This window comes from Chionomys nivalis, chromosome 23 (genome assembly GCF_950005125.1).
Source record: "Chionomys nivalis chromosome 23, mChiNiv1.1, whole genome shotgun sequence".
Classification (NCBI taxonomy): Eukaryota; Metazoa; Chordata; class Mammalia; order Rodentia; family Cricetidae; genus Chionomys; species Chionomys nivalis.
The window spans coordinates 39,329,627-39,355,732 of NC_080108.1; the positions used below are offsets into that span (position 1 = coordinate 39,329,627).

Genomic DNA, 26,106 nt, shown 5'->3' on the forward strand with positions numbered 1-26,106 from the left:
TCCTTCTTAGAAAGAAGAATGGTGGAATTGGACAAAGGAAAGGGCTGAAGAACTTCAAGTAGTGTGAAATTGTGATAACTGTTGTGTTGTGTTATGTGTCTTCCCTGGGGAGACATAAAGAAATCTCTGTTTACCCCATATGTGACACCAATAACAGACCAAAAACCAGTTCCATCCAAGTCTGTCTTAGTGAACCTATGAGTCTATTGGGGTTAATTAAGGAAGTATGACTGTTTCAAAGACAGCTGCATCATCCAAAGCCCACTCCAACATGGCTAATAACTCACAAAAGCTGCTTCCCTTCAGCAGCCTGCATAACTTACTGCAGTGTCTCTCTTCTGCAGCAATTGCTTCTGCTGTTATAACCATGAATCCTGTAAGTTTCAGGAGCTTTCTGAACCTTGTGAGTTTTCCTTACTTCCTGAATACCATTAACGTTCCTTAGCTCCCTGAGTCTTATAAGCTTCCTTTCTCCATCCAGGAGAGAATGCTTCTGTTTGGAGAATATTTACACAGCACCCTGACTGATGTCTGGGGGTGACTCCATCTTCTCATAGAGCTCCAAGTGCGCAGTGAGAACCTGAGGGCTGAAAGCACGATCTTTTCCTCTGCTTTGGTGACAGGGTATCAACTTGTCTGGTGGTCAGCGGCAAAGAATTAGTGTGGCCCGAGCCCTCTACCAGCACACCAATGTTGTCTTCTTGGTGAGTGCCCCAGCTGAAGTTCCCCTTGGACACACACATCTGACTGCCTGGTTCCCTAACATCATCATCATCATCCAACCTCCCCCCCCCTTAATCAGGAACAAACCTCTCCTGCTATATACACAGCATCATCTTATAGAGAAACCAAGGCAGGCAAGAACAGCGCAGAGGACCTATTAGGGACTTCCCATTGAGCCTTCCAATCACCTTGAGAGCAGGCAAGCCATGGTTAGAGATCACCTATCCAAAGGACCAAAGAGCAGCCCCACCATCAGAGTACAAACACCTGGAGTGTGTGACACCACTTCCCAGCTTGTGCTCAGGTTAGACATTGCTAATTGATTTCTGAGTTATTTCTCTAGGGAACTCAGCTTGGCCTCAGAACCCTTCTCAACACAACACTCTAGGTGTCAAACCCGAGACAAAACTTGTCCCCCTCATGCCAAGCTCTGACTCACGTTCCTTGGTTGATATTGAAGACTCTTAATACCCAGCCCTTGGCCTTGAAGATTTGAAGTTTGATTAGTGAGACAGACTCACATATGTGCAGGAAGTATAGCCGGTTCAATGCTAAGCTTTGTAGCCCAGAGTGGTCAGGGAGGGCTTCCTGGAGAGAGCCTTAAAGACTCAATTAAGCACAAAGGAAATGGGGCATTCAGACAAAGCCTCAGCACAAGCGACCTCAGCTTTCTGATCCTAGCTTTATTCCCCCGACCCTCAACACAGACAGCTCTCCTCCCCAGTGATGCTTCACGTAATTCTTTTTTTTAATTAATTAATTAATTTATTTATTAAAGATTTCTGCCTCCTCCCTGCCACCGCCTCCCATTTCCCTCCCCCTCCCCCAATCAAGTCCCCCTCCCTCGTCAGCCCTAAGAGCTATCAGGGTTCCCTGCCCTGTGGGAAGTCCAAGGACCACCCACCTCCATCCAGGTCTAGTAAGGTGAGCATCCAAACTGCCTAGGCTCCCACAAAGCCAGTACGGCTTCAGGTAATTCTTAGACGTGACACACAGCAATTTACGAGGTTCTAGGTCATCCAAGGTCCCATCTGGATACTTAAATGACTGAGAAGAAGAGTCCAGTGGCTACCTTCCTCCATTCGTTAAGTTCATCGGTAACAGGGCAGCTCGGGATGTGAGATCCTGGGGACCTTGCAGGCAGGGGTGTACAGACTACCAGACCTGGTTCTTCACAGGGTTGTCCCTGGGACAGAGAGGATAGGACACAGGAGCAGGACTCGTGCTTAGGTAGATGACGGGTGGAAAGTGCTTCACGCAGAAGGCAGAGCAGCGTGTCACACAGAAAGGACAGTTCGGGCCATTGGAGGGAACTTGAGAAGGACAGGTGAGAAGTGGGAATAAAGGGGGGGCTGAGCAAACTGGAGAAACCTGGGCACTGTCCTGAGTTCAGGCATCGTAGGAGATGGGTATCCGTGGATGCTGCAGAGAACCAGAAGCCGACTGATAATGTCTGTTTAAGGGTGATAAGTAAGACACTGGAGCCCTCAAGAGGACAGGTGGGGATTTCAAGGCCATAAAGCTAGCTGATGTCAGTACCTAGATCAGCTTCGATAGGACTCTGGAGATTTCTGCTTATGTCCACCTATTCCCCACACGCTGTATCATCTCTCTCAGGATGACCCTTTCTCAGCTTTGGATGTCCATCTGAGTGACCACCTGATGCAGGCCGGCATCCTTGAGCTGCTCCGGGATGACAAGAGGACAGTGGTCCTGGTGACTCACAAGCTACAGTACTTGCCTCATGCAGATTGGGTAGGGAACACAAGAGGACAGACTAGAGAGGGGTGTGTGTGTGTGTGTGTGTGTGTGTGTGTGTGTGTGTGTGTGTGAGAGAGAGAGAGAGAGAGAGAGAGAGAGAGAGAGAGATCTTCAACAGAACCAGTCCTATCCCAGCAGCAATGGCTGGTGGTCACAAAGCACAAGACACCAGCCCTGGGTGGTTTTGTATAAGCTAAGAAATACTTAATAGTCCAGAGACTTGGTGTCACCTGGGCCTGCAGATATTCCCTACCTGCCTTGGCTGTGGATGATCCTGTTCCAGCCGACTCCCTGGACCACTGGCCTTCAGGGATGGGTTGGGTGGAGCCTCAGTCAGATGCAGAATGCTGGAAGAACAGTGGCAGTTGTCCTGCAGACAACACTCCCGCAGAACTTGGTGTTATGACCCCCCACACTGACTAATCCCCCCATTCTTCAATAGGTAGGGCATAGTTTTTCTCCATCTCATTGGGATTCACTTAATGCTAAGATAAAGATAATTGACCACCTGCCTACTCCTGTGTCAAAACTTCTGTGGATAGCGGCCACACATCTGAGATCCTCTCTGAGCTTCAAGTCTGAGCCAAATAGGTCTGTTAATTAATTTCTTTCAAAATAAACCTTCCTTGTGGAGTGAGAGCCCCCTCCACTATGAAAAGGACAAAACAATTCTAAAGCTATTTAAAAACAGGTTAAATGGCTTCAGAAAGCAAAGCACTGTGGTTGTATTGGAGAATAATCCTGAGTCCAGGCAAACATGGAGGTGTCTGCCCCGTGAGGTCCTTGTGCACAGGACCTCAGGGTGGGTGGGTGCCAGTTAAAGCTGGCTCTGTATGATGGTGACATTGGTGCTTCAGATACAGTTTGCTGTGCTCCAAAAGGGCACAGACACACTCACTTGTACTAACAAGCATGTTACCACAACTGATAGACTCTACATCAGGAACAGCTCGGGATAGCGTACATTTGGCATGCTCAGTATCTGGAAACTGATGCTGATGGGGTCCTGGGGGTAGCCTGCCAGTCCTGGCCAAGGTACACTCGTTAGCTCTGCTGGGACACCCACCGAGAATGATGTTGGTGAGGGTGGGTTACCAGACTGCACAGTACATCAAGATAGCCATCCCTCTGGTCTCAGACTTCTCTAAGCTGCCTATATTGTGGCTTCCTTGGCAGATCATCGCTATGAAGGACGGCACCATTCAGAGGGAAGGGACACTTAAGGACTTCCAGAGGTCTGAGTGCCAGCTCTTTGAGCATTGGAAGACCCTCATGAATCGGCAAGACCAGGAACTGGAGAAGGTGAGAATATGGGGACCAGACAGCCATCCTTAAGTAGAAGGTTCTACTAAATCTGAACTCACAAGGCCCGCCTGTCCTCATCACCCCCCAGGAAGTCTCCAAAAGGACAGATGTAGGGTTGTCTTGAATTTGCTCTTCCAGGGCATAGCTGGCACCTGTGCAGGGACCCAGGACGGACTCAGATGCACACAGATGTCCAGATACCACTTAGCTGAAAGACTCCTGAAAACCAGCTCAAACTCTCTAAACAAAGAAAAGGGGGTGGTGGTGGTAAGGAATTGTTGGTTCATGAAACCAGAGAGTCCCAGGAGAGTTGTGGCTTCATTCGTCACCGGTTTCTCGCTGTCTCTTTGCTCTGCTGCACTCAAATCTGCCCCATTTTCACCGCAGCAGCACTGTGTCAGTAACCCTGGGCTTCCTCTGCCGCCAGAGAGCATTTCTCACAGCTCAACAGAACCTTCTTATTCATCCAGTCGTGGGCTCACCCTGATTGGCTCATTCCTGCTAGGATGATGGAATGTGAGGGTTAGCCAGTCCACGGTCGTGTGCCCACCTGAGTTGCTTGCATCTCGGAGACTAAGAACAGGGTAGAATCAGGTGTGGCGGTGCATACCTATAGTAAAAGACTGGGGAGGATGAGGCAGGAGGATGGAGAATTCAAGGCTTGTCTGGGCTACATAGACTCCTTCACACACAGAGAAGAATATTCCCCTCTGAGATAGCAGCTGCTGTTAGTTGATAAAGAGAAGAAATTAACTCTGGCAAGATGAGCATGTGTCCACGTGTACCCTCCCCAAAGTAGAGATAACCTGCAAGCCGCTCATCACTAGTGTAGCTGTCCCCAACCTCTTCTTCCCCACAAGCACTCCCCGAAGACACTGGCCAGTGTCCATCCGTCTTTCAGGAGACAGTCATGGAGAGGAAAGCCTCAGAGCCGTCTCAGGGCCTGCCCCGTGCCATGTCCTCCAAAGACGGCCTTCTACTGGATGAGGAAGAGGAGGAAGGTATGGACCACCAGCCTGGGAGTGCAGTCAACTCCCATGATGAGCTAGTTCCTTTTAGTCACTGACAAGAAGCAACCTTCAGAAAGGTGTGCTGGGGCTTGCAAGTCTAGGGATATAACCTGTCATGGCAGGAAAGGCGGGGTGACAGGAATGAGGCTGGGGGGTCACTTTGTATCCACAATCAGGCAGCAGAGAGCCAGGAATGTTCAGCTCATTTTCTCCTTTTTATTCAGTTTAGTACTTCAGCTCTCGGACTGGCGCCACCCGAGGTGGGCAGGCCTTCCCACCTTCATTAGCCTGTTGTAGACAATCCCTCACAGCGTGCCAAGCGACTTGTCTTATAGGTGATTCTGCTTGACAGTATTAGCCATCACACACAGAGAGACTAAAACCCAGGCTTCTAGGCATGGTCGAGTAGCGTGGTTTGATGGTGCATCTTTCTTTTTTCTATATGCTTTCCCATCTCTAAGTGGGAATAAGATGCCCCCTGGTTCACCTTCAGAGAGTTGGGATCTGTGAAGCTACAGGGTGGGTTCTTGCGCCCTACAGAGGAGGCCGCTGAGAGCGAGGAAGATGACAACTTATCCTCAGTGCTGCATCAGCGAGCTAAGATCCCGTGGCGAGCCTGCTCTAAGTACTTGTCTTCTGCGGGCATTCTGCTCCTGTCCCTGCTTGTCTTCTCCCAGCTGCTCAAGCACATGGTCTTGGTGGCCATTGACTACTGGTTGGCCAAGTGGACTGACAGTGCCCTGGTTCTGAGCCCTGCTGCCAGGAACTGTTCCCTCAGCCAGGTATGACTGCAACCCACAGCAGGGTTGGCAGAGAGGAAGAGGGGGGCTGAGCCCACATACAACCCCAGGACACTCTCATTCCTCCCCCCCAGGAATGTGCCCTGGACCAGTCTGTCTATGCCATGGTATTCACCGTGCTTTGCAGCCTGGGTATCGTGCTGTGCCTTGTCACCTCTGTCACTGTGGAGTGGACAGGACTGAAAGTGGCCAAGAGGTTGCACCACAGTCTGCTCAACTGCATTATCCTGGCCCCCATGAGGTACTCCAGACCCGATGATACCAGGGCTGGTCACTATGCTTTGAGTCCCAAATCCCTCCTCTATAAGATGAACGCTGATGGCCTCTGTCACAGGCTTGTGGGGATTATTCAAGCCAGGGTGTCCTTATGCAAGAAACAGAATTGACATTTACTCGGCAGACCCTGTGAGCATTTTACATGATTGGCTCATCTGATGTTCATATCAGCCTTCAACATGGGCATCTGATGACTTTGGGTAAAGGTTAACTCCCTTCCCTAGGTGGTGTAATCTGTCCATCTCAGCCCACAAGTTCCTCTGCCTCCTCTCTCCCCTCCCCCCGCAGCCTGCAGTTTCTGGCACTGGAAGCAGGATTAACTGTTCAAATTGCCCTCATGTGATGGAGCAGAGCTCAGAAAGTGCCGGGTGTCTAGAAGCTATAACATCACACCCGAACCACAGAGACAAACGGGTTACCTGGTCTCATCCCTTCCAGACCTCTGGGACCCTACTTCACAGCTGCCCCCTGCCTGGCTACACCCGTAGTTCCAACTTTGTTATCTCTCTGTGGCCTGTGGACAGGGGGGCCTCGTTGACTCATTCTCTGTTTGCCCCCAATCTGAAGTTTAGAAACTCTCTGGTTGGGTTGGGCCAACTCCAGGACAGAGTGCTGACAGTCAGCATAGCCTCTCACTGTCAGCCAGTTGACAGGCTGTCCACGGGGACCTGCGCTTCTGGGAGAGGACTCTGTGTCCCAAGGGATCAGTTGCCAAGTGAGTCAGACTGAGGAGGACATCCGTGATTACCTGTGAGGGAGGGAGGCTAAATGGAAGCCAGCACCCTTTTGAGTGGCTGTAGGACTTCTCAAGGACACAGCCAGATATTTGCAGACCCATGAAGGCAACTGCTCCGAGGAAGCCAGACCTACAGATGTTCTAGGGACATTTAAATCATTCCATAAACAAACTAAATCAGTGAAAAGTGGTTCTTCTTGCCTCCTAGGTTCTTTGAGACCACACCCCTGGGGAGCATCCTGAACAGGTTTTCATCTGACTGTAACACCATTGACCAGGTACCGACTATGCCATGATTTCCTTGGGACCCCAGGGGTTTTTCCTTTTGGATGCTGGTCTCTCTGCATAGATGATCAGAGCCCATGTAGAGAGCCCAGTGTCCCTTTGTGGGGATCCCAGTGTCCCTGTCTGATGGACACTGCCTTGGGGTCTGGGGCCTCCCTTGAGAGCTTTGTAAGTCTGAAGGGAAACCAGGTCTTTTTGGCTTCTATCTAAGATTTCCCTGGCTTATTCAGGAAGGTTACAAGATATTCTGAATATTCACTTGAGTTCAGCCTATTTCCTTTGTTGACTTACCTCACTAGATGGTGAGAAAAACAGAGTCTTGGTTCCTGCTCACAGAGAGCTTGCGGGGTAGCTGGACAGATGCACTATGAGCCTGCCATAAAACGAAAGACAAACATTGTGGCACGTAGTACTCCAAAGAGTCTAATACAGAAATGTCCCCACTGTCTCCCCCTCACCTCCTCAGCACATCCCATCCACGCTGGAGTGTCTGAGCCGATCCACCCTGCTCTGTGTCTCTGCCCTGACTGTCATCTCCTATGTCACACCTGTGTTCCTCGTGGCCCTCTTCCCCCTAGCTGTGGTGTGCTACTTCATCCAGAAGTACTTCCGAGTGGCATCCAGGTGACAGTGGCATTTCTAGTCTGGTGGGTGGAGGTGTGGGAACAGGGATAGGAAATCCTTTGTGATGGCAGTTTGGGACGCTTGCCAGAACCATCATCGTAAAAGTAATAGAGCTGTGCTTTCCCAAAATTGGAACTAGAACGAGCCAATAGGAATGGAGGAAATGCCTCTCCTAGCTACCGTCTGTCAGCACACGCGCTACAGTTGATAGCTCAGTTGTTTCCTTGGGAGATGTGGTCAGGAATGGAATTGCTAGGGCAGGGTGAATGTACATTGATGTCCTTCATTCATCTGTCCCAATGGTCACCATGAGGACTGTATGATCCCAGGAGCCACACTGACTTAGGGACCAGGCTGGTCTCTATGGGAACACAGATGGCACCTGATGTGGGAGTGCGGTGGACTAGTGCTCTTGCAGCTACTCTCGTGGGTCAGACCTGCCACACACGCACACACGCATGCACACACACACGCACACACGCACACATGCACACACACGCACACACACATGCGTGCACAGACACACACACATGCACACACACCACGCACGCACACGCACACATGCATGCACACACACGCCACACACATACACGCCACGCACACACGCACACACACGCCACACGCACACACACGCACACGCCACGCACACACGCACACACATACACGCCACGCACACACGCACACATGCACACGCACACACACACGCACGCACACACATTTCCTCCTCGAAGTTTTCTAGAGTATTCTCTAGAGAGTTCTTCCTAAGAGTTATTCTGTGAAACTCACTGGTTCAAAAAATTAGAATGAAAAACTAAAAGACCACAATTACTTAAACCACCGATTACAACCGTTATTAAATCAATATCCTGATTCATAATTAGCATGTTAGAAACAGTGAGGTAGAACCGAGATTAGGAATGGGTCAGGATAGAGCACTTGCCTGCCATGCTCCAGGCATTGGGCTTCATTCCTAATATATATGTATACATGTTTGCATACATATACATGTGTATGTATGTATGCATTCTATTTTGATCTATAACATGAATTATCAGACTATATTCATAGCAGCTCTGTGAAACCTTTGCTTTGGTCATATAATCATGTAAGTATTTGTGATACAAAAATGTACTTTTTTTTTTTTTTTACTTCAGATAATGTCCATAAAAGTTAAGTACCTTTTCCAAGTGTGTATAGTTGATAAGAAACAAGAGTCAAAATACTGCTTGGTAACAATAATCATTATGTTTAAATGCATTTTTTTTTTACTCTAATCACCTGCTCATAAGAATCAGCATTGATATAAATGACTTTTTGTCTGAATGGCCTGGAATTTCTGAGCACCCAGGGGGACATTCTGTGCCGGCATTAGCAAAATGACAGTGTCTTTCCAAACATTATACTGCACTGTTCACTTGAAGTATTCCCACATGCCGTAGCACAAGCTGCCCCACACAGTTCATCCCTCTGCCAAGGAAGACATGCTCGCCCTGTTCCTGGTACCTCACTCTTGGAACAGTGTCTAGGGAAGCTGCTTCTTGTGTCCCAGCTGGCCTACTTGGCGTATGAAGCATGGCTATAGGGAGCAGGAGGCCCCTTGTTGCCTTGGAGACCTGCAGCCTCCTCTCCCCACCCAGGAACTATATATTTAGATCCTGGCCTAGGATGCCCTGAGGCCTGTGGTTCTTAGGAAACAAGGAATTGAGACCGTCAAATCTGGCCTTTCTGTTCCTTTGGCCAGCTGTCCCCTATCCAGGGTGTCCACCTGTGAAATGGAACCAGATGGGAGGTGGACATTGCCCAAGGTGGAAGGACCTGGGCTCAGCGGGCTCTGTTGAAGTTCTCCGCATAAGCATCTTTGTTGTCCCCAGTAGCATGATGGGACCATCCCATCACTGTCTCTCAGCAAGGAGAAACTGAGGCTGAAGGCGATGAGGCCACCCAGCCTGGCAGCTGCAGCTGCCCTCCCGCTGAGGCTGAGCACACGCTGCCCTGCTAACTGCTGCCGTCTGTCGCAGGGATCTGCAACAGCTGGATGACACCACACAGCTGCCGCTGCTCTCACACTTTGCTGAAACTGTGGAAGGACTCACCACCATCCGCGCCTTCAGGTAGGAGCAGAGACCCCCATGGTGGGGTGGACTGGAGTGGGGTTGGCCTCGGGGTCACAGGCTGTGAGACACAAATCAAAGGGCCCTACTTAGGACGACCCAGGGCGTACCCATCTAAATCATGTCTTAGGCCTTGGGCAATGTCCATTTGCAAGGACGAGTCATGTGGATTCCAGACCCTCCTAGCCTTGCAGACAGTTGTGGGCCTTTGCACTAAGGCAGGGCATGGTTAACCAGCTTGGCACAGATGTGGCCTCACTGGAAAGGCCCCTACACCTGGAGCCAGCCCTGAGGCCCTCCCATTCTGCGCTGTGACCTAGGTGTTTGGTGTGATTGTTCCCACTGCCCAGATAGGGAAACTGAGACACTGAGCAGTCACATGACCTCTCTGGGAAATGGCCCCATGAAGCCCAGATTTTAGCCTACTCACCCATCTGACACAGTGAGCTCACAGGGCGGACAGTCCCCACAGGCCACGAGGCTACTTCTCTACCAAAGGGAAGACTTTGGGAGCCCAGACGGGATGCAGCCAGGGAAGGATTCTTAGAGGAACGGTTATAGAAGCTGTGACTCAGGGGACAGGTAAAAGTTCACCCACACAGGGGAATTTTCTGAAAGTCAGTGTTCCTGGTGCGACCTCACTACCCTGAGTGGTGGTGTGGGCTGGGAGCAATCTCAAGCTATCAGAGACTGGAAAAGACCCTTGCTCCTCACAACCAAGAAGTGGGTGAGTCTCCTGGAGCCTCTGTCCCTCTTCCCAGCCAGATCAGAGACCCCTGACCCACATAGTTGGGCTCTCATCTCCAAGCCTAACCCAGATGGTAACAACAGGTTATTTTAAGAACAGCACAGCCGCATGACAATGGCCATGTGACACCAAACCCTACTTTAGGAGCAACCCTAGGGCTTAAGAGCTGAGGGCCCAAGACCTTCATCTCTCCTGCTACCTGTAGGTCCAAGGTCAGCCCTAGGGAGTGTGCCCCAGGCTTTGGCACAGGCCTTACTTGCTCCTGAGGCAAGTGGCCCTGTGGGAATTCACCTCTCAGATGTCATCTGGGGAGAGAAGAGCACAGCTGTGCCCTAGGCCAGGCTGCCTTCCCTGGACACCCCCTACCCCTCACAAGCCTGTCCATCGCCATCCAGAAGCTCCAAAGCCTGGCACAGGGCTCCAGACTTGGCTCCCAGCTGCCCAAGGCTGCTTCACCCTTGATTCTAGCCTCTGCTCTAAGTTTTAAAATGTGTCTAGCTGCTCTTGGGCTGGGCCCTGGCACCACAGACTTGCTTGTCTAAATGGACTAGGCTTCTGAGCAGATTCCAGCACTGTTATTCAACCTCAGATCAAGCCGGGGCTCGGACTGAGCCTTTGGTCAGCCACGGACCTGCTGTCTAATCCACCCCCTGCTCATCATGGTGAATGATTCCTACATTTGAAAAAAAGACTTTTAATCGCTGCTGTATGTGGCTCATTTGCTGGCTTTAGCCCAGAAGTCTGCCCCAATAGATGCTAACTAGCATTGTTGACTTCACACTGGTGGAGTGCCAAGGGCTAAATATTGCACACGAGTCACTAACAGTCATCCTTACAATAGCCACGTGGCATAGGTGTGAGTCTAAAACCCAGGCTGCTCTGCCCTGGGCAGTGGTGTCAAGACAGCTTCTCATTGGTCATCATCAAATAAGCACTTCTTGGGCCTGCCATACAAAAGCAAAGTCTGATAGAAGTGGCTGAGAGGACCAGACCAGTCCTCCTTCCGAGGAGGCAGATCTGTACAGAGTTGTACGTCCCAACATGAGGGGACTGGGACAGAAACAGCTGTTTCCACAGTGACATACACTGGTCTCGGTGTGGCCCAGAGGCCCTCAGTCCACGCTGAACATCAGTGTTCCCACGATGTTAGCCCAGGAAGAAACCGTGATCCTAGTGTGCGCCTGGCGTTTGGTTGCCTGTCTGGGTTTGCACTGTTGTAGAGCTCTTTCCCAGTCCTCAGGCATAACCGCCAGCTGCCTCGAATTCCCTGTCATGTACATGGGCCCTCAAACCCCATACGCTCCTCACCCCCCTGGGCACGCGTGCACTCACATGCACATATCAACCTGTCACCCACGCACACGTGTTCACCACTTGGTTGTACAATGCACACTCCCTGTACCTCAGAGATGAACTTTCTCATCCTTAGATCCATGTCCTCTGCCCAGAAATAATTCAGTAGAACAAATAGTATCAGGAGTAGGCATATGCCCAGCAAGGTATGCCCCCCCACCCCCACCCCGAGTGCCCAGGTTTGGTTTTTCCCAGTTTGGTGTCAAGATGGCTTCTCATGGTCTCTTTGTTCATCATTAAACAAGTACTACGAGGGGTCTGAAGGAGGTGGCAGAGGAGTCCAGAACATCAGAGGAGGCAGGTCTGTGTACTGTGATGCAGGAGAAATGACCAGGCCTGGTGGTTGAGACAGAAAGCCCAGAGACCTTTTTCCAGAACAATCCTACCTGCCTGAGAGGGCCAGGCCTTATCGGAGGGTCAACTCACTTGTCCCTAATGTTTTCACGATAGTGCCAGGCTCCGAAGCTGCGCACGCACTGCCCTCCTCACACACACACCCCGCCCCCCAGTCTGGTGTGAGAGCTGGATCATGCTCAGGTAGAAGAGTGAGTGTTCCGGCGGACTCTGAGCAGCTAACAGGCTGCAGAGACAGGCGTATAGAGGTGCGGAGTGGTCATTGAGGGTAGCCCTTGGGGTGGGGGAGAGGAGCCGTGGCGGTGTCTCTGAGGAGGCAGCAGTTAAGGTCAGGCCTGAGAGTTGAGAAGGGACCAGATTTTTAAAGAGCAAGAGAGAAAGGTTTCAGATGATGGAAGAAGCCTGAGCCAAGGGCTTGGGGGTGAGAGATGTTGCCATGAACCCCAAGCAGGCTTGGGAGGCTGCTGCATCATGGTGCCAGGAGATAAGGCTGGTTATAACTGGCCCTGACCAGGACGTGGTCTATATCCTGAATACCATTGATGTTCTCAGCGGGGACACACTTTGTGACTTTGAAAGAATAAGCTGTCTCCCCATAGAGAGAAATACAGGACACCTGTGGGCCAGAAGCAGAAGAGAGGTGGACAGAGGGGCAGGGACCACTTGTGAGGTCAACCTAAGAGCGGGCCTGTTTGGGGGCTGCTGAGAGCCCTTTGTAAGTGACAAGAGTGCCCACCTGGACACCTCCCACCGTCACATCTTGCTCACCCTCCAGGTATGAGGCCCGGTTCCAGCAGAAGCTTCTAGAATATACAGACTCCAACAACATCGCCTCCCTCTTCCTCACGGCAGCCAACAGGTGGCTGGAAGTCCGCATGGCAAGTGCCATACCACCCTGGGGCCTGGGCAGGGTTCTGGTGGGAACGTGGGGCTGGAACAGGGGGAACATAGATGAAGAACAGAAGAGGGGCTGGCTGATAGTGGGGACCCAGGGCCTTCCTGCTCTCCAGCCCTGGCAGCCCTATGCATCTAACCTGTGTCTTCACCCCGTAGACCCCAGAGGTGTTCTAGGAACAAGGAAAGTGGACATGTGCAGGGTGTAGACATTAAGGACAGTGGAGGTGTTGGGAGTGGGGATGCAGCTCATCTGGGGAGTGTTTGCCTCTCCCACCATGTTTGTAATCCCAGCAATCTGGGGTTAGCAGTAAAGACTACGAAGTTTAGTAGTCTGGGCTATGAGATCCTGTCCGAAGTGGGTGACTGGCAAGTGTGTGCCTTCAGTGGGCCATTGCTACACACACATGAAGGCTTATTGGAGCCGATGGTGCGACAAGCTTCCTTAGGAAGCAGGGTGCACAACCTTGGAGTGAACATTACCTCCTAGGCCTCAGCTTCTGCCAGCCCCTTGTGTGTCTGCTGTGGGAGTGTGGGGCCGGGGCTCAGGCTGGTTGAGCTACTCTCTGCCCCAAGGTGAGGCTCTGACCCACAACAGCCCAGGCCAGCCGCTGTCCTTCCTCAGGAGTACATCGGAGCGTGTGTGGTGCTCATTGCGGCTGCCACCTCCATCTCCAACTCCCTCCACAGGGAGCTCTCTGCTGGCCTGGTAGGCCTGGGCCTCACCTATGCCTTGATGGTGAGTGGTGGCGGGCGGGGGAGGGAGGAGTCAGGTGCCCTCCTGGGAACCCAGGGCGCTGCCCTCCACTGAGATATGGGGGAGACGGTGACACCCACCTAGGCTTTGCTGAATGATGGATGAAGAGCCTCTCATGGCTCCAGGGTGCCCCTGCCCAGGCAGTTTCCAGTGGCTCCTAGTCCTCCTCAGAGTAAGCAGAGTCATCTGGGAGGTCAAGGGGAAAGTGGTGACCACCGAGCCATTGTGACCAGCTCGCCTGCATAGGTCTCTAACTACCTCAACTGGATGGTGAGGAACCTGGCGGACATGGAGATTCAGTTGGGGGCTGTGAAGCGTATCCATGCACTTCTGAAAACTGAGGCAGAGAGCTACGAGGGGCTCCTTGGTGAGAACCTGTAGAGGGTATTCCCAGAGTGGGGAGGTGGCCTTTCAGAGTGCTAGGAGTGGCCTACGTCTGGTGGCTGACCCCCAGCCTGGCCCTCAGCACCATCGTTGATCCCCAAGAACTGGCCAGACCAAGGAAAGATCCAAATTCAAAACCTGAGTGTGCGCTATGACAGCTCCCTGAAGCCCGTGCTGAAGCACGTCAACGCCCTCATCTCTCCAGGACAGAAGGTCAGCTGGGTGGGACCCCCTCTTCCTACCCTTAGACCCCACCCATCACAGAGGCATACATCTCGGACTTCCTTAGTTTAGGGGCCTCTTCTCTACAGGGGATCCATAACTCTCCCTTGAGCCTCAGAGCAGAGGCTGAGAGAGAGGCTGCCAGTGTCCAGCACTCTGAGTCCTATCCTCATTCAGCCCATCTCTGCCGTGTCCCTCTTTCTCTGCCCTTGTCTCTGTCCCTCTTGGTGTCCTTTTGTTTTGCTGTCATTGCCTTGAGCAGCATCTCTACCCCTGCCTGTCTCCTCCCCTTTGGCCCTCTGTGTCACTTTGGTCTCTGTATCAGTCCTTTATGTAAGTTCACTTAGGACCCGAGAAGCAGGAAGCAGTAGGATCAGGCATGGCCCTGCTGCAGGTGGAGAAGCCAATACATCTCCACACATCACACTCACCATCCCACATCGTCCTGCCGTACACATGCACGTGGGGGCACGCCAGGGCCTTCCCTCCTGGACTGCTACCAAACAAGATGCAGGTCTTCCCTGCAGACCCATTCCTAGGCCTGCACAACTAGCCATCTCTTCCTGTACTCTACTCTTGGGTCCCCGAGAAAGTCCCCGCTGAACCACCATAGGAAGCAAGCTCGACCCTGGCTCCAGCCTGGCCAAAGAGAAGCTGGTCAGAAAACCAAGATGAGAGGAGATGCTGTGACCTCCATACCAGCACACCCCTCAGGGTCACAACACTGTGACTTCCTCCACCTATACATGGCCAGGGCCACAGTGCTGTGACCTCCCACATCCCCACATACTCCGGTACTCCAGGGCCACAGTGCTGTGACCTCCCACACCCATGCATCTCCAGGGTCACAGTGCTGTGACCTCCCATACCCATGAATCCCCAGGGTCACAGTGCTGTGACCTCCCATACCCTTGAATCCCCAGGGTCACAGTGCTGTGACCTCCCACACCTGTGCATCCCCAGGGTCACAGTGCTGTGACCTCCCACACCTGTGCACACCCCAGGGCCACAGTGCTTTGACCTCCCACATCCACAGATACCCCAGGGTCACAGTGCTGTGACCTCCCATACCTGTACAGGCCCCCCAGGGCCACAGTGCTGTAACCTGCCACACCTGTGCACCCTCCCCCCCCCCAGGGTCACAGTGCTGTGACCTTCCACACCTGTGCATACCCCAGGGCTACAGTGCTGTGACCTGCCACACCTGTGCACACCCCCCCCAGGGCCACAGTGCTGTGACCTCCCACATCTGTGCACACCCCAGGGCCACAGTACTGTGACCTCCCACATGCGTGCATACCCCAGGGCCACAGGGTGCTCCTGCTTCTCTGCTTCCAGATTGGGATCTGCGGCCGCACAGGCAGTGGGAAGTCCTCCTTTTCTCTGGCCTTTTTCCGAATGGTGGATATGTTTGAAGGTGATTTGTGTGTTAGCTGCCACACATGTGCCCACAGTCCCCAGGCAAGACCTCAGTCCTGGCCTCTAGTTGGGATGTCACAGGAAGCCCCATGACAGTCATTGCCTTTCGGGATCCTTGTCCCAGGCTGAATCCGTTCCCAGCATCACTCCTACCCTGGTGGCACATGACTTATGACATCATCACCATACAGGGCGCATCATCATTGATGGCATTGACATCGCCAAGCTGCCACTGCACACCCTACGCTCACGTCTGTCCATCATTCTGCAGGACCCTGTCCTCTTCAGTGGCACCATCAGGTGAGATCCCCGGGCCAGCCTTGCTCTCTGAGCACAGATGGGGAGTCTCCAGAAGACCGCCTTCATGGCCTCCTTCATTAGGCTTAAGCAGGCACTTGTGGGTTCCCCACAGCAGCTCACTGCCACCTCCTCAGTGCACCCCTCCTGCACTAGGTTCTGGGGATGAAGGCAGAATCCTGCTCCCTGAGGGCTGTCTGTGCCTCCCCACAGATTCAACCTGGACCCCGAGAAGAAGTGCTCAGACAACACACTGTGGGAGGCTCTGGAGATCGCCCAGCTGAAGCTGGTGGTGAAGGCGCTGCCAGGAGGCCTGGGTGACTGCTCCTGTGCAGATGGGTTTGCGGGGGATATTTCACACCCATGGCTAAGATGAGCCCCCATTTTGGAGCCCTGAATCTAGCTAGAACTCAGTGACCATGTAGCCCCACCTTTCAGCATACTGGGTTCAAAGGTTACACAATTTGCCTCTTGTCAAATAACTCACCTAGCTCAGAGTCTAGCACGGGACTTTCAGCGTCCCTGGGAGATAGAAAGCAAGTCCGTCATTCCACAGTGTATCTTTAGTCCTGCTTTGCCTGTCCACCTGCCCTGGGGAGGAGTCACAGTGGACATAGATAAGACAGGCATCACACAGCCTATTGGGAGGATGCTGCTCCAGTTCAGGACCAGTCAGAGCCATGGTGTAGGTACCGTGGTGCTAGACAAGCTTTGGCATCACTGGTTCAACCTTGTGGCCCAGGCTTCAGGATTACCCAGGGCCAGCAGTGCACTGCCCCAGGATGGCCACTGCACATTTTATCCATGCAGGTGGCAGCCCTGTTGTATTGGCTGCATCATCTCTGCACACACCCTGACACAGCCGCAGCCGTGGGCCCTGTACATGTGCTCCTTATATCTCACAAGCCATGGGGCTGCTGTATTCACAGCAGAACTAACCTGGTTTTGCCTCTCCAGACGCCATCATCACAGAAGGAGGGGAGAACTTTAGCCAAGGCCAGAGGCAGCTGTTCTGCCTGGCTAGGGCCTTTGTGAGGAAGACCAGCATCTTTATCATGGATGAAGCAACTGCCTCCATCGACATGGCTACGGTTGGTCCTGAGGTGGCATAGACTGGTCCCTAGTCTCAAGTTGACATTTAATTCATATCAAGGGGTATGTGGTGAAAGCAAGTCCAGCCCTTGAGTGTTGAGAACCTGGTCAGCCCTCTGGGACTAGAGCCAGAGAGAAGATGGGCATAGAACTAGGAGCTGGGGTGAATCAGAACCATCCCAGATCCAATCCACAGAACAGATGAGTCACTAGCTTCTACCTCCACCTGACAGGAAAACATCCTCCAGAAAGTGGTGATGACAGCCTTCGCAGACCGCACTGTGGTCACCATTGCGGTAAGGGGCCATTGTGTGTGGCGAAAAGCTCGCTTTTGGGACTTTCACCAGTGGACTCATTCCTGTAAGCAGGGAAAGACCCTAGAGTCCTCAGGACAGGGAGTCCAGAGAGCTGGCAGAAGGGCACAGCAGAATGTTGGGGTGTCTAGAGATTCACACTTTTACTTGCCTCAGGCCTTGTCCCTATTTCTCTGGATTCCAAAAGAGACTGTTGCCTAAAGCCCTGTGAGCTAGGCTGGGGGCTGCTTCTCATTGAGAGTGAGAGCCTGGAGCGGGAGTCTGTAAGTCTTGAAGACGGGAGGTGGGGGCCGAGCTAAGGTTTCATGGAGGAGAGAAAGGTAGAGGGTTTGGATCACAGCCACCCCAGGTTGGAAGCACCCTGCAGCTGTGAAGCCCGGGGTTTAGTCCCCAGCACTGCAGAATGGGGCGTGGTGCTAACACTGTGATCCCAGCACTCAGGAAAAGAGAAAAGTTCAAGCTTATCCTTGGCTACATAGTTAGCCTCAGGTCTGTCGGAGCTACATGAAAAAAAGAAGTGGGGTCGGGGCAGAGGCATAGTGGCCTCCGGGCTGGGCGAGGACAGGGTTCCTCCGCTGTCCCGCCCACCACACACACCAGCTCCTCCTGTTCACCCAGCATCGTGTGCACACCATCCTAAGTGCAGACCTGGTGATGGTCCTGAAGAGGGGTGCCATCCTGGAGTTTGACAAGCCGGAGACACTTCTCAACCAAAAGGATAGCGTATTTGCCTCCTTTGTACGTGCAGACAAGTGACTTGCTGGTGCCAAAGTGCCACCCTATGCCCCACTCGCTTGCCTAGGATTTCTAAGTGTAAATCATTTGTAAATAAATTAATTATTTGCTACTGGAGGCCTTGGCTCTGTGGAAGGGGCAACGGGTACCCCGTGGGTGCAAGAAATCAGCCTGCCTTTGGAACAGAACAGACTTGAAGATGCCATGTGAACAGAGGCAAAACCATGTTTCTGATCTGTATCAGGCAGTTCCAGCTGCCATAACAAAATGCCACAGTCTGGGTGGCTTTTCGTAGAAGAATGTACCTCTCCCTATCCTGGAGGCTGAGAGTCAAGACCAAGGTGCTTTGGTTTCTCCTGGGACATTGTTCCTCGAAGTCACTGGTCATACTGGATTAGCTCCTCCCACAACCTCACTGAAGTCACTGGTCATACTGGATTAGCTCCTCCCACAACCTCACTGAACCTTCATTATCTCCTCGTGGCCCCAAATACATGTAACTGGGAACGGTACCCTAATTTAGGGATGGAATTCAGTCCACAGCAAGGGGGGTAACGACTCAGTGGCAGCCCCATCAGATAAAGGAGCAGGTCGCCCTCCAACTGGGACTCTGCACTGCCCACGTGGGTTATAATGGTGGGGTCTGGCACCCAGCATCTCCTCTAACAGGAACTCAACATGGCTTTAGCAAGAACTTGAATTCACTGTGATTACGTGACTGGAGGAATGCTCCAGGTGTGTGACATCAGGATGGTGCCTCCATTTCTGAATCCTATTTCCCTTGTGTCTGATGATAGACGGCCAGTAGTAGCTTGAGCTTACACCCTGTCCTGGAGCCACCAGGAGGAAAATGAGCTGTTCTTTGCCAATACTCCAGTGAAGCCCCGGACCCGAATCTCAGGGCTTCGCCTGGTCACGCCCTCACCCTCACCCAGTCATTTGGTAGAGTTCTGGAATACTCTGCATGCTAAGCCAGAATCTCAAAGCACTATCTCTGCCTCCCCCCGCCAAGCATTCAGAAGTGGGAGAAGGGTGGTCCCTGAGCCATCTTTGTACAAGTCAGCCAGGTGGTGGCTCAAAGATGCCAAGGACTAGACACCAGGAGACCAAAACAACAGCTTGTCCTAACCCTGTTGGCACCAAGAAATGGCAGGTGCTCATTTACATACATTTGGTTATAATTTGCATCCCGCCTGTATATTGCCTCATTGACTTATGAGACCCTGGGTTTGCAGAGCTAGGTCTTCATCTCTCAGGATTGCAGGAGGGGCAGAGCTCTACAACATAAGGAAAGTTCAGCAGTCACCAGAGGGAGCCCAGCAAGGCTGAAGTGCCCAGAGCTGGGGGAACTCAGGGAGAGCTCAGCCTGGCAGGCTGCCTGGGAAAGGCGAGATTCATGCCGGGTGTAAGAGGGAAGAAATTAGATAATCAGAAAGACGGGTGGAGAGAGGCGGGGATCATGAAGAAGTGACAGTGGAAATGGGTGTGCCACGTGGTTCATGTGGGGTGTGGCGGGATAAGGCGGTAGGGAGGCATTAAAGACCCTTAATCCTAGGGCCATGCGTGTGGGATAGGCTTCTGGGGGAAAGATCTGGACAAGTACAGTGTTTGGGGAGGTGGCTGTGAGCAACCAGGAATCAGAGGAGGCTGAGCCCTTTGGGCAGCCTCCTATCTCCTGGGGTAGGGATTAGCTAAGGGCATACAGAAGGGCAGGGCCTGCCTTGCCAGCCCTAAGATGCCTCTGTGGGACCAGCAGTTCCTTCCACTCGGGACTTCCAGGAGCAGACACAGGGAGGGATAAGGGGCTCTGCTCTGCCAGGGAAGGACTCACACCCCCAAGGAAGCCGCAGAGGAAGAGCATGCCCAAGGCCATCCTGGTTCAAATCCCTCCGCGATGATCTAATTAATGGCCCACCAGCTCAGACTTGTATCTTTCCACCATGTAGGCCATATCCGGTCACTATGATCAGAACAGACTCTTGCACATGCCCATCAAAGCCTGCTCCTGCTCCACCCTATCCTGGTACTACCTACTGGGCCAAGCAAACCGACCTGTGATTCCTCCTTTCCCACAGGGACTTCTGAAACATGGCCAAAGTTGCCAGAGTTCTCCAAGGGTCCTTTTTTGATGGTTAAACGTTGAAGTGGCCTCAGATTTCCCGTGTAACTGTGTCCTTGGACTTCCTAGTCTCTGCTCAACTTGTTTGATGTCCGCTGCCTTGGATATAATGCCCAATTAGTATAGTATTGATCTCACTCTTTGTAACAGGTGCCACTCAACTTATAGGTGGATTTGGAGAGAAAGAAGACAATTCTCTCTCTCTGAACGACCCCAGCTCAATATGAAAATGTTCCATGGAGTCCCGAATTCCCAGTACCGCTGTTTCTCTAGCCCCTGCCTCAAGTCCTCACTCAAGTCACAGAGGGGGCTGGGTTTGTCTTAAAGAATCTGAACATCAGAAATGGCCTTTGCATTACAGGTGACCCAACAACCTTCAGGGACCGCTCTATAGTGACATCTGCAAGGGAAACATAACCGCTTTTTTTTTTTTTTTTTTTTTTTTTTTTGGTTTTTCGAGACAGGGTTTCTCTGTGGTTTTGGAGCCTGTCCTGGAACTAGCTCTTGTAGACCAGGCTGGTCTCGAACTCACAGAGATCCGCCTGCCTCTGCCTCCCAAGTGCTGGGATTAAAGGCGTGCGCCACCATCGCCCAGCATAACCGCTTTTCTTGACAATGACCTCAGTCACCCCCTCTGCTCAGGCTCTAGGCTCCACCACCATCACCCATGGTTAAAGGGGAAGAGATCAGGGTGAAGTTGTACAGAGTACAAAGCAAATGCGTCAGAACTAGTCCTCTTAAAATTCAGGGGTGGAAGCCACAGCCATATTCTGCACCTGCAATTCTAACACTATGGCAGTGGAGGCAGGAGGATCAGAAGTTCAAGGTTATCCTCTGCTACACAGCAAGTGTGAAGTCACCTTGGCTACTAGAAATCCTGTCTCAAATAAGTGAACAGGCAAATAAACAAACAACCTAACTAACACGTGTAGGATCAAGAATAACTCCCAAACGGAAGAATAGCTAGTTGAGGAGTCCTGAGGCTATTGTTTTATCTCATCCCAGCCTCAGGATTGAATCAATCACTCTCACTGCCTTCTTCCCCTGGGAATAAAGTGCTGTGTGAGAGACAGGTAAGAGCAAACTGCAGACTGGGGAAAATAGAAGTCAGGGCTCCAGGAGCTACTGAGCCAAACTAAGAGAATTTCACAAAAGGAACGCCTTTAGAAGACTTTTCCACTTGAAGAAAGCGCTATAGACTGGCTGAGGATGGCAGCAGGCGAGGGTGGGATGAGAATCCTCGATGGGCGGGGCTTATGCCCAGGCCCGCCCCAGTCCTCCGCTCGGGAGCCGATCTGGCGCCCCCTGGCGGCGGAGTCTGCACTCGCTCTCGGGAGCCCCCCGCCCGCAGCCTCCCACCCCCACCTCGCATGGGTCGGCTCCCGAAGACCGGCTGGCAGACAGACACAAGCCCGGGAAGCCGGCCGGGAGTGAGCACCGGAGTGGGAGGGGGCAGGGAGGTGGCCGCGGCTTGAGCAGCAGGAGCAGGTGCGGCGGCGACAGGCGGAGCGGGGACGGAGCGGCGGGGACCTCGGGCGGGCGGCAGGGCAGCAGGGAGGCCGCGACACGGCGCCAGTGGGGGCCTGGGCGGTGGAGGGCGAGGGGATCCCGAGCGCAGCTGGTGGCGGGGTGACTCGAAGGGCGCGGGATCCCAAGGAGACAGAGAGGACGAAAGCTAGAGAAGGATCGGGAGAGCGGCGGGGGTGCTAGGGGAGAGGTGGGGTGGAAAATCGGGGGACATACCTGGAGGGGAGACTGGGTCAAGAAGTGAAGCTGGAGTCTGGAAGGGACAGAGTGGGTGAGATCAGAGAACAGCGGGGGATCGAGTAAGGACTGGTGAACTGGGAGACCCGGAGGTGATAAGTTCTGAGGTGGTTTGAGAAGAAAGGCTGGGCCAGGGAAAGGGAGTTCAGGGGAGGTTCAGGGGTGGTGATAGGTAGCTTAGCAGGGATCCAGGGCCAGGTAGGCGCAGGCTGGTTTGGGGGGGTTCAGTAAGCAAGGAGCAGGTGCAACCGGCATTTGAAGCTGGTGTAAAGAGAAGCAGGACCTAGCTGGGGGCATTTCAGGCGAGAGGTTAGTATAAGCTTAGGGTAGCCCAAGGAAGAGACAGCTCAAAGAGGGGACCCCACAAAGAGACCCATAGGCCAGGTCATTGCAGTGCCCCCCATGGGGGAAGCCCCTTCCTGGGGCCAACGGAGCCATGCTGTCCCGAAAGGGAATTATCCCTGAGGAATATGTGCTGACCCGGCTGGCAGAGGACCCTACAGAGCCCAGGTACCGTGCTCGGGAGAGGAGGGCCCGCTTCGTGTCCAAGAAAGGCAACTGCAACGTCGCCCACAAGAATATTCGAGAGCAGGGCCGCTTCCTGCAGGATGTGTTCACCACGCTGGTGGACCTCAAATGGCCCCACACGCTGCTCATTTTCACCATGTCCTTCCTGTGCAGCTGGCTGCTCTTCGCCATGGTCTGGTGGCTCATTGCCTTCTCCCACGGTGACCTGGCCCCTGGAGAGGGCACCACTGTGCCCTGCGTCACAAGCATCCACTCCTTTTCATCCGCCTTCCTCTTCTCCATCGAGGTCCAGGTGACTATTGGTTTCGGCGGGCGCATGGTGACAGAGGAATGCCCTCTGGCCATCCTTATTCTCATCGTGCAGAATATCGTAGGGCTAATGATCAACGCCATCATGCTGGGCTGCATCTTCATGAAGACGGCCCAGGCCCATCGGAGAGCAGAAACCCTCATCTTCAGCAAGCATGCTGTGATCACCCTGCGCCATGGCCGCCTCTGCTTCATGCTTCGCGTGGGAGATCTCCGAAAGAGCATGATCATCAGCGCCACCATCCACATGCAGGTGGTGCGCAAGACCACCAGTCCTGAGGGTGAGGTCGTGCCTCTCCACCAGGTGGACATCCCCATGGAGAATGGCGTGGGTGGCAACAGCATCTTCCTGGTGGCCCCGCTCATCATCTACCACGTCATCGACTCCAACAGCCCTCTCTACGACCTGGCTCCTAGTGACCTGCACCACCACCAAGACCTGGAGATCATTGTCATTCTGGAAGGCGTGGTAGAAACTACAGGCATTACCACCCAGGCCCGCACCTCCTACCTAGCTGATGAGATTCTATGGGGGCAGCGCTTTGTTCCCATTGTGGCCGAGGAGGACGGCCGATATTCTGTGGACTACTCCAAATTTGGTAACACCGTTAAAGTGCCCACACCACTCTGCACAGCTCGCCAACTTGATGAGGATCGCAGCCTGCTGGATGCCCTGACTCTCGCCTCGGCACGAGGGCCCCTGCGCAAGCGCAGTGTAGCTGTGGCAAAGACCAAGCCCAAGTTTAGCATCTCTCCGGATTCCCTGTCCTAAATTGCAGTCCCTCGGGCCCCCACTCACTTATGTGGGCACATGGAGAGTAAAGTATGGTATGTAGAGGGAATGGGGTGTGAGCCCCTTGGCCAGGTGAGGGTCTGCTGTGTGACAAGACCCTCCTGGGCTCAGCCTCCCTGCTGCTGTGTGCCCAAAGTGTTACAAGGCACTTGTCACCATGCTATTTCTGGCCCCAGCAGGAGCCTGTACTGGGTTATTTTTGTTCCTGCTCCTCCCAGCTCAGAACGGGCTTTACCTCTGTCTTCCTCCCCAACATTGGGGAGGTTATAGAAGGTTCAGGGCTCGTAAACCTAAGGTCTCAAAGCCAGTCTTGACCCTTCACGATTCTTCCTACCACAAGCAGACAGGTAACTGGGGGAAAGCCACCCCCAAGTTGGGCATCTACTGTTGTTTCTGTAGCCACTAAGAAATACCTGGCCAGGTCCCAGCCCTATTCATGCCTTGTAAAAGAGATGGCTGAGGAATGCTGCCAGTTAGAGGAGGAGGTCAGTGTGAGAGCGTGGCGCCGAGGGGCCCACACAGGCAGGGCAGGACGGTTGCCCAGGCTGCCCTCCATAGGGCACACTGCTGGCAGAAGGGACAAAGCAGGGGGATGACTGGAGATCTCGTGTCCCACCTACTGCCCCATTTTGTCCCCACCCCGAGAGGCTGGGAAGTGGGGTGCTGGGCGAGAAGGGCCCTGTGCCTGCCATACAAGATGAGGTCCAGGCTCCCCACGGGGTGGCTGTGAGTCACTGCTTCTGGAGGATGCTGGTAGGTAGGGATGGCTTATCTCACTTGCTAGAAAAAGAAGTACTGAAAAGTTGAGCGGTGAGGAAAGAGAGCTCCCCGAGGCAGAGGCCCTTGGGCTTGACCTGAGCCTGGGTTCTCAGAGCAGGGTCATGTGTCATGCCCAGAACTCTACTGCCCCATTCTCAATAAAGCCTCCCGCCTGCGGCCTGAACTCGGGCTTTTCTTGTGGGGAGGCAGAGGGCATGCTGCTGGATAAAAGAGGGCCCTGCCAGCATCTGCCACCTGACTTGGCCCTGGCAGGGAGGCCCGGAAAGCAGGCTCTTCTTCCCTCACCTCGGGAGGACTTCATCCGCCCACCAACTCAGTCTGTCTGGCCACCTTAGCCGGTTGACCTCCACCAGACATCATAAGTGGGGGCCGGGCCTCCCTCCTGAGACTCTGCTGGGGGCTGAAGTACCCACAGGGAGGGGCAGAGAGGTGTGGGCTAATTAGGGTATGGTTCAGCTCAAATCCTGAATCCCGGTGTATGAGTCTGTTCTCAGTTGTCTCATCCATGTTAACAGTCCCTACCTCAGTGAGTTGACTCGGAGCAGGTGGAAAAGCACATGTTAACATGCTTCAGAAGTGCCGATTCATAACAAGTATTCAATAAATGCTAACTCTTGTGATTGCTGCTGAACTAGCCACATGATGGGAAAGCTCACTAAAAGTATGTTACGGCAAAAAGGTGTTTTTCCCACTGTCTCTCGGTGATGCGTTGCTCTGCCTGGTCCTACTCCCTGCATGGTGCCCCTCCAAGTTCATATCTGGACTGCAGGGCTGGTGTCCTTGTCTCTGCCCCCCTCACGGCTGTCCACCCGCCTGTCACCTGCTCCATAGCCACCCAAGTGGGTTGAGTTGTCATCTTCACTACTGTGTGGGATATTTTGTAGCTCCCTATCTCATCAAGGATGGTCTCCTCTGCTGATAGTCATAAAAAACCCAGGCCAATGATTCGTCTTGACCAGCCCTGGAGAGAGATGTCCTTCTCTCCTCTGTGATGTGGGCCATCTTCTTTGCCTGTGTTTAAGGGTCTTCCTCCCCAGCCCTAAATTTATGTCTCCTCCAGGTCAGTGCCACGTCGGCATCTGGAACTAAAGTAGATGATCAGTGAGAGAATGAATGGTGGGTGGATGGGCTGTGCACAAGACCGCAACCCAGGGCTACAGGGAGAGCGGCGCTAAAGATGGCTGCCCCTAGATCAGGGAGGATCTGCCTCAGAATACTTCAGAGGCAGGGATGGGTGAACCAGGAAGTTGCTGCTACCAATCTGACCTCTAAACTATCCTCTCCTTGCCCTCTTCCTTTGCTCACAGTCCCCAGTGCTGATTCCACCTTAGCAGAACTAGCTTTTTCCAGATTAGAGAGAAAGGGTTAAAAAAAATAAAAGCCCCCTCAGGGCTGGGATCTATAAATCAGGTGTAGCCTCTGACTGGGACTCTAGTCTAGTTATGCCTAAGGCCACAGGGAGGAGCTAGAGTTACTTGCAAAATCTGCTGAATAGCAGCAGCCTAGGTGGCCCTTCCAAATAACCTTCCTTCCAACTCCCTGGTGACAGTCTGAAGCCTGTAGAAATGAGGTTATGGTGCCACCTGCTGGCTACAGAGAAGACCTACAAAAAG

At 53.1% G+C, this 26,106-nt stretch overlaps 2 protein-coding genes across 8 annotated transcripts in view; both read left to right on the forward strand.

Annotated features, from left to right (window-relative positions):
* Positions 1 to 18,304, forward strand: part of Abcc8 (ATP binding cassette subfamily C member 8) — a 74,018-nt gene extending 55,714 nt beyond the window's left edge. For 2 of the 6 annotated variants that reach the window (XM_057755948.1, XM_057755949.1), the window contains exons 21-39: positions 624 to 704; positions 2,341 to 2,478; positions 3,661 to 3,786; positions 4,691 to 4,790; positions 5,340 to 5,581; positions 5,674 to 5,840; positions 6,820 to 6,889; positions 7,363 to 7,520; positions 9,539 to 9,631; positions 12,862 to 12,964; positions 13,606 to 13,719; positions 13,984 to 14,104; positions 14,204 to 14,334; positions 15,682 to 15,760; positions 15,954 to 16,062; positions 16,273 to 16,376; positions 17,017 to 17,150; positions 17,385 to 17,447; positions 18,084 to 18,304. In XM_057755948.1, the coding sequence (XP_057611931.1) occupies positions 624 to 704; positions 2,341 to 2,478; positions 3,661 to 3,786; positions 4,691 to 4,790; positions 5,340 to 5,581; positions 5,674 to 5,840; positions 6,820 to 6,889; positions 7,363 to 7,520; positions 9,539 to 9,631; positions 12,862 to 12,964; positions 13,606 to 13,719; positions 13,984 to 14,104; positions 14,204 to 14,334; positions 15,682 to 15,760; positions 15,954 to 16,062; positions 16,273 to 16,376; positions 17,017 to 17,150; positions 17,385 to 17,447; positions 18,084 to 18,221 (2,271 nt within the window). In that variant the 3' untranslated portion in view covers positions 18,222 to 18,304. Of the gene's footprint in view, positions 1 to 623; positions 705 to 2,340; positions 2,479 to 3,660; positions 3,787 to 4,690; positions 4,791 to 5,339; positions 5,582 to 5,673; positions 5,841 to 6,819; positions 6,890 to 7,362; positions 7,521 to 9,538; positions 9,632 to 12,861; positions 12,965 to 13,605; positions 13,720 to 13,983; positions 14,105 to 14,203; positions 14,335 to 15,681; positions 15,761 to 15,953; positions 16,063 to 16,272; positions 16,377 to 17,016; positions 17,215 to 17,384 lie in introns of those variants that run through there. The other 4 variants (XM_057755946.1, XM_057755947.1, XR_009056081.1 and 1 more) reach the window with 3 other exon arrangements.
* Positions 18,305 to 21,819: 3,515 nt separating this feature from the next.
* On the forward strand, positions 21,820 to 25,433 carry Kcnj11 (potassium inwardly rectifying channel subfamily J member 11). 2 transcript variants are annotated; one of them, XM_057756574.1, is made up of 2 exons: positions 21,820 to 22,593; positions 22,765 to 25,433. In XM_057756574.1, the coding sequence occupies exons 1-2, from the start codon at positions 22,520 to 22,522 to the stop codon at positions 23,690 to 23,692; spliced, it is 1,002 nt and encodes a 333-aa protein (XP_057612557.1). In that variant the 5' UTR covers positions 21,820 to 22,519; the 3' UTR covers positions 23,693 to 25,433. The 2 variants fall into 2 exon arrangements, with proteins under 2 accessions (XP_057612557.1, XP_057612556.1); XM_057756573.1 differs by having other exon boundaries at positions 21,821 to 25,431.
* Positions 25,434 to 26,106: the final 673 nt, after the last annotated feature.

Bases quoted from the DNA above. Each gene is read 5' to 3' on its own strand.
- Kcnj11 (XM_057756573.1), top strand. From the start codon at position 22,520: ATGCTGTCCCGAAAGGGAATTATCCCTGAGGAATATGTGCTGACCCGG.